The sequence below is a fragment of the Ciona intestinalis genome, unplaced genomic scaffold (genome assembly GCF_000224145.3).
Source record: "Ciona intestinalis unplaced genomic scaffold, KH HT001256.1, whole genome shotgun sequence".
Classification (NCBI taxonomy): domain Eukaryota; kingdom Metazoa; phylum Chordata; class Ascidiacea; order Phlebobranchia; family Cionidae; genus Ciona; species Ciona intestinalis.
Window position 1 is genome coordinate 10,482 of NW_004191577.1, and position 7,336 is coordinate 17,817.

Consider the following 7,336-nt stretch of genomic DNA (forward strand, 5'->3'; position numbering starts at 1 on the left):
GAGTTAAGCGCAGTTAACGCCTTTTGGTCGATTGTATGAAAGCTATGTTTTTTGAGCACGGTAGTGGTCATGTAGATCCTTTTCCGTCGAACAGTTGTTGAGCACGGTAGTCGTCATATAGATCCTTTTTCGTCGAACAGTTGTTGTTGTTTTTTGCGCGACTTTTTTCCGCACTTATCTCAATTCTTATATTTCTAGCATTTATTCTTTAACCTCTTGATTGAAATCAAATCATAATATATATTTATAATTTTTAGACTAAATTTTCAGATTTAAAACCGCATAATTAGCGTGTGGCCGCCCGTCACGAGTGTGTGCGCCGAAGCGTACAAGAGTGTCTTTTTCCTATCGTTATCTTCCGTATAAACACCGCGTCTCTTGTTCCTTCGCTCTCTTAGTTTACCGCTCGCAATAAATCATTATGCAGCCGTCACAATATGAATAATATTAACTTCTAACATTACATATAATTACTGCGTGATTACGGTTCGTCCAAATTCACGAAAACAAACGTTTTTAAGCGACGACAAGGTTAACTAGTGTAAGTTTACAAGTCAACTCATGGTACAGGAGTTGTACAAAGCGTATTTACACATATTCTTTACCAATCCTTCAATCCTCAAATACATCATAAATTTCATGTGTTATAATTTGACCCGACGAGACTCGGGGTAGCGTTCCACCTACTGCGTCAGGAGACTCGTACGCCGTAACAAATCGAAGAACAACTCCCGAGCGACACCTAATGAGGACAACCAACCTCTCAGACTTAAATAAGGAAGCAGCAATAAAACTCCTTTATAAATACAATCATGATTTTGACCTATAGTGAATATTGTTTCATACAATCGACCAGCATGTATAAAATTAATGCATGTGACTATGAGTGGATGTATAGTACATACGAATTAATCGAGTATTAAACCAGGAACTACTAATAACGCTATACAATTTTTTGTTAATAATCCATGTTGCCAGGCAAACTTTATCTGTGTGCTAATAAACTGTTTGCTTTCCTAAGCTCTGGCACAATTTGTACTGCGCGCACAGATATCAATTCGTGTAAAACATATAGTTTAGAATTGGGTGTGAGTTTTATCAGTGGTTGTAGGTTAGACCTCCAGCCTACATTTTATATTACTTGGATAATAATAAGATCAAAATTTAAAAGTAGTTGGATAAAATTTGTTTAGTGTTGAATTTGCAGCTCACTACGTATAATAATATCGTGAAATACTGTTTTCAGAAGGAAATTTGAGTTAAAGATGGAAAAAGCTGATTTAAAAAAAAAAATAAGATCGTTATTTACTGAAATTGGAGCGGCACGAGTTGGAATAGTTCATGTATTTAGCTTCAGTAAAGAAAAACAGTGGATTGCATATACGAGCACAGATTATAAGTTACCTACTTGTTTTTACGACAAGCACTTCTGCTTCTACTTTGAAACGGGAAATCCTAACGATCGAACAGATGCGTGCGTTCAAATAACTACATATGCAAGTGACGAAAGCATGAATTCAGTTGAGGATTTTTGGAAAGGCAATGTTCCATATACCAGCAGTGAAAGTGGTTTCGTAGCAACTTTGCTGACCGATACCTTTCGTCCTACACCGGAGTTGCAAAAAGGCTTCGATTACAATGTTAAGTTATCAGATACAAAGCAATTCACGATCAGGGGCCACGAGAGAAATATCGAAGCTCAGTATCGTACAATACAGGAAAGTGTCAAAAATCTACAAAGCTTGTGTGAAAAAAGTCGTACGTCAATTACAAGTTTTAAAAGTCAATTTAGTTCTCACTACAAGGATATAACTTTGTCGGTAAAAAACATGGACGAAATGTTTGGGAAAATAACAAATTCAGACATGCAGAAGTGTTTGGATCAAATTGAAGAAGTTCAAACATTGGCAGAAGATCTGACACGAGCATGGGAAAGTGGATCACATGAATCTGAACTAAGAGGCGCTTTTAAAGAGAATGTAACACTTCTGCAACAGAACTTTGATTCCTTTGGTCGGCCAGATATTGCAAAATTTGGAATAGATTCGATAGAACAACATGTAGAAAACATAATCAAAACTGTTGCAGACTTTAAAAACACTGTATTGGTTGAAAGTGGATTTAGAGAGGCGAATAACTGCGTAGAAACATTTAAGAATGTTGGAAAAACACTTCAAGACAATATTGTATGTCGTAAAATAAACAGCGCGAAAGGAAATATTGCTCGTGTTTATCTCGAAGAACAGTTGATGGTAAACGAAGAAATGCCATATCACTGTACACAACTTCTGTTGTCATCTCCGTTTCGGAATGTTGAAAAAATACATGGACTGGTTAAATTTCTAAGACAAGCAATTGAAGAGTTTAAACAGATGGTGGAGTTAATACCATTTGAAATGAAAATAATGGATAGGCTAATGTCATTCTTGAACACCATATATCAACATTTACTGTGCCACGAAAGTTATCCAGTTGCACGGGACATAATTACGCTTTCTGGTTACAAGTTCACACTGGAGCAAGAAGCGGTTAGATTGTTCAGCCAATGGTTTAACAAGATTGTATCGATGAAAATGGCTATATCAATGCAATCATACACTGCAAAACATCTGCAGAGTGCTATTATACACGCACAAGTACTGGAGCAGTTCTACGTGGCTTCTGATAGAACAACTGTTCGTGAAAATAGCATACACTTTTGTTTTCAGTTGCTTGAGGATAATGAAAAAATGCTAAAACATGATGAACAGCTGTATCTCGTTATTACTTCAAGTATAATCAGCCTATGTCAGTCAAAACAAACAAACAGCATGGAGTTTATATCTTTGTTACGATTCGCTGCTAAGCACTGGAATTTAAGACGATGGTTTGGACCATCGAAAAGAGAAAACAAACAACAGACTTGCTTGAAATCGTTGGCTAGTTTCTGCAATACAACACAATCTGCCATAGCTAAAGCGGAGAAACAATGTGACGAAAAATCGGAACTTGCAGAAAATTTAAACCAGTTAAATACTAAAATAGCAGCCATGAAAACTACACTCGACGAAACGGAAGGAAAATTTCAAGACATGTTTTCCGAGTTAAGAATAACACAACAAGAGGCAGCAGCAGACATTGATCATGTTACTGCTTTATTGGAAAATCAAGCTGTCTCTGATACTAAAACTTTGCCAAAACTAACCATAGAAAAAGTAAATGAATTTGTTGAAGCTGTAAGAAATACAACAGGCCCCATTGCTGAAATCAAGGAAAAAATCGAGACGGTTGTTCAACCATACGTCGGTGAAGATGAAAAAGATTACAAAACCACAGTAAAAGATTTGGTTGAATTACTGAAATATTATCATTCTACTCGAAAACAGAATAGTAAAAACATTACAGACTTTATTACACGTTTCAGTAAAAGCGATGCTTCTACAGGTGACACCAACAGGTCCTTAAAAGATGCCAAGTATGCAATTGACAAAGTAAAAGTAAAATTAAATAGCACTAAGGGTATGGGAAATTACGAAGTTGCCGTGTGCAAGGATGCATTAAATAAACTAAAAGAAGTGGAAACATCGCTTAACCCGGACTATTTAAAGTCTGTTCTTCATAGGTTACAACTGATTGTTGGTGAACTACGTGAGGAGACCAATCCTCCAGAGTTGATTGAGTTTTTGACAAAGTTGAAAGAGGAACCGCCATTTGCACAACCATCAAAGCGCGAAAGAAACGATACGGAGGTAACTTATTAAATATTCTTGTTATGCTATTAGTTCACTCTTCCTTACTATTGCTTCATTTGAAACGTGTCACATCCGTACTTAGTTATTAGCTAGAAATCTTTCACACGGGCCAACTGTTGTGTGTGAGAATAGGTGTGATATACGCACAACGTGGCGCATGTAAAAAAATCGTCCTTGCAGGCTTATGATTATACTTTTTTGCAGAATTATGATTTTTAAGAAGACTACTATTTTTACGTTTCAGGAGACTCTAGGTCAATTGGTTGACACCGTCTTAAATACTCTTGGGGGAAAGTACTACAAAGCAGATCTCTCCGCTGTTGATCTTGTCTCATTGAACAAAACGATCGCAAAACTGTTAAAGCATCTTGACCCGAAAGATACTCAGCTACAATTACGAAGCAGTTGGACCAAGTTTATGTTACCAAAATTTGAACAAGCGTACGAGCAACTACGGAAAATAGATTTTGAAAGAAACATGACCAAGTTAAGCGATGCTGGCAAACACTTTAGTTTGCATCTGGTTAAACGAGATTGGATGGACGTTTGGATGCATTATACCCCATTCTACTGCTGGAATGGAGACAGCATAACCGAAGATCCGCATTATACAGCTAATGACACACATCTTCCTTGTGAGTGATATGTATGTTTGTCATACAAACTATAAGCAATGCCTGAAAATGCTTATACCTATATATTTAAACATATACGTGGTATTTAACTTCGAGAAAATATCTTTGCAGCTCAGTTGTTTTTACGCAAATGCTTTGTGTTATTATCTTACTGTATCACATAAAGTAACTATATAGGCTTAACGGTTATACTTCTCTCTACTTAATGTGTTAAATAAATGTTATCATTTGTTGGACTGCATAAACAACAAGTAATTGTAATACTAAAACATACCACATGTTTTGCAATGTACGAGCTGTATATTTTTAAGTCTGTTTTAGTTCGTGTAAATAAAGAGAAATAGACTGACTTGTAAGAAGCGTGACAGATTTGTATGAACAGCAGAAACTATTTGTTAGCAAATGTCAAACATTGGAAACCTATAGCGACACAATAAATGGGAGAAGCAAATTTAAAACTCCCTTACAAATACACAATTGATTTTGATATATGGTTCTGTGGGGTAAGATGGGACACCTTTAGCACTTAATGTCCAAATATCCTGATCGTGTTTTAAACAATTAACGACGGTCTGTGGGAGTCGTGAGGATACGGTTTTGTAATTGTTTGAATGTTCTTTGATTACTACCAAATGAGACGAGAAAATAGAATGAAAAGGTGTCCCATCTTCCCCCACCCTACTATATAGTAAATATTGTTCCATGAATGTAACTGAGTGGATGTATGTTAGATACGAATTAATCGAGTATTAAACCAGCAACTATACTTATTGAACGCTATCATGTATGGCAACTCGTTTATCATTTATAGAAACAATCAATATGACAAATATTTGTTATTAATTCAAGTTACTAGGTAATATTTACCATTGCGCTAATAAACTGTTTGCTTTTCTACTCTGTGGCACAATCTGTACCGTGCACAGATATTAATTCGTGTACAACATCAGTTTAGAATTAGGTGTGTATTTTATCGGTGATTGTAGAATAGGCCTCCAGCCTACATTTTATGTTACTGGATAGATAAAAAGAAAATCAAATTAATAAAGTATTTAGATGTAATATTCGTTTGGTTTTTGATTTTGCAGCGGGCTATATGTATAAATATCGTGAAATATTGTGTTCAGAAGAAAATTTTAGTTAAAGATGGAAGAAGATCAATTAGAAAACAAAATAAGATCGTTATTTATTAAAATTGGAGCGGCACGAGTTAATGGAATAGTTCATGTATTTTGCTTCAGTAAAGAAAAACAGTGGATTGCATACACGAGCAAAGATTATAAGTTACCTTCTAATATTCCCTTTCACGAAGGGCATTTCTGGATCAACTTTCCAAAGGGAAATCGTACCGATCGTACAGATGCGTGCGTTCAAATAACTACATATGCAAGTGACGAAAGCATGAATTCAGTTGAGGATTTTTGGAAAGGCAATGTTCCATATACCAGTAAAAGTGGTCTCGTAGCAACATTACTGACCGATACCTTTCGCCCTACACCAGAGTTACAAAAAGGTTTCGCATACAATGTTAAGTTGTCAGATACAAAGCACTTCACGATCAGGGGCCACGAGAGAAATATCGAAGCTCAGTATCGTACAATACAGGAGAGTGTCAAAAATCTACAAAGCTTGTGTGAACAAAGTCGTACGTCAATTACAACCTTTCAAAAACAATGTAGTTCTCACTACAAGGATATAACTTTGTCGGTAAAAAACATGGACGAAATGTTCGGGAAAATAACAAATTCAGACATGCAGAAGTGTTTGGAACAAATTGAAGAAGTTCAAACATCTGCAGAAAATCAGACACGAGCATGGGAAAATGGATCAGATGAATTTGAACAAACGCCGACTTTAAAAGAGAACGTAGAACTTCTGAAACAGAAGTTTGATTCCTTTGGTCGGCCAGATATTGTCAAATTTGGAATAGATTCGGTGGAACGACACATCGACAAATTAAACAAGACTGTTGCAGACTTTAAAAACACTGTATTGGTTAAATGTGGATTTGGAGAGGCGAATAACTGCGTAGAAATATTTAGGAATTTTGGACATACATTTCAAAGCAGCATTTCAAATCGTGAAATAAACAGCGCGAAAGGAAAGATTGCTCGTGTTTATCTCGAAGAACAGTTGATGGTAAACGAAGAAATACCATATTACTGCACACAACTTCTGTTGTCATCTCCGTTTTGTAATGTTGAAAAATTACATGACCTGGTTACATTTCTGAGTCAAGCAATTATACATTTTAAACAGATGACGGAGTTCATACCAGATGAAATGAAAATAATGTCATCCTTGAACACCACATATCAACATTTACAGTGCCACAAAAATTATCCAATTCCGCGGGACAGCATGATTAAGTTTCTTGATAACAAGTCCCAACTGGGGCAACAAGGGGTTCATTTGTTCGAACGCTGGTTTAATAAGATTGCATCGATGAAAACGGCTATGTCAATGCAATCATACACTGCAGAACATCTACAGAGTGCTATTATACACGCACAAGTACTGGACCAGTTCTACAAGGCTTCTGATAGAACAACTGTTCGTGAAAACGGCATACACTTTCATTTTCAGTTGCTCGAGGATAATGAAAAAATGCTAAAACATGATGAACAACTGTATCTTGTTATTACTTCGAGTATAATCAGCCTATGTCAGTCAAAACAAACAAAAAGCAAGACGTTTATATCTTTGTTACGATTCGCTGCTAAACACTGGAATGTAAGACGATGGTTTGGACCATTGAAAAGAGAAAACAAACAACAGACTTGCTTGAAATCGTTGGCTAGTTTCTGCAATACTACACAATCTGCCATAGCTAAAGCGGAGAAACAATGTGACGAAAAATCGGAACTTGCAGAAAATTTAAACCAGTTAAATACTAAAATAGCAGCCATGAAAACTACACTCGACGAAACGGAAGGAAAATTTCAAGACATGTTTTCCGAGTTAAGAATA

General features: G+C 36.1%; 2 protein-coding genes across 2 annotated transcripts; both read left to right on the plus strand.

The window, feature by feature from the left end:
• The first annotated feature begins 545 nt into the window (after positions 1-545).
• LOC100184255 lies at positions 546-4,725 on the plus strand. Its single transcript, XM_002123341.3, has 2 exons — positions 546-3,728; positions 3,976-4,725. The coding sequence occupies exons 1-2, from the start codon at positions 1,266-1,268 to the stop codon at positions 4,372-4,374; spliced, it is 2,862 nt and encodes a 953-aa protein (XP_002123377.1). The 5' UTR covers positions 546-1,265; the 3' UTR covers positions 4,375-4,725.
• Positions 4,726-5,475: 750 nt separating this feature from the next.
• LOC113475739 lies at positions 5,476-7,336 on the plus strand (the record flags this gene model as incomplete). The annotated part of the gene is given in 1 exon segment (XM_026840421.1): positions 5,476-7,336. A coding segment is annotated over 1 exon segment (1,824 nt), but the record flags the coding sequence as incomplete, so codon positions are not given.

Coding starts and splice junctions, on each gene's coding strand:
- LOC100184255 (XM_002123341.3), top strand. CDS start 1,266: ATGGAAAAAGCTGATTTAAAAAAAAAAATAAGATCGTTATTTACTGAA. Junction 3,729..3,975: donor GCGAAAGAAACGATACGGAG/GTAACTTATTAA, acceptor TTTACGTTTCAG/GAGACTCTAGGTCAATTGGT.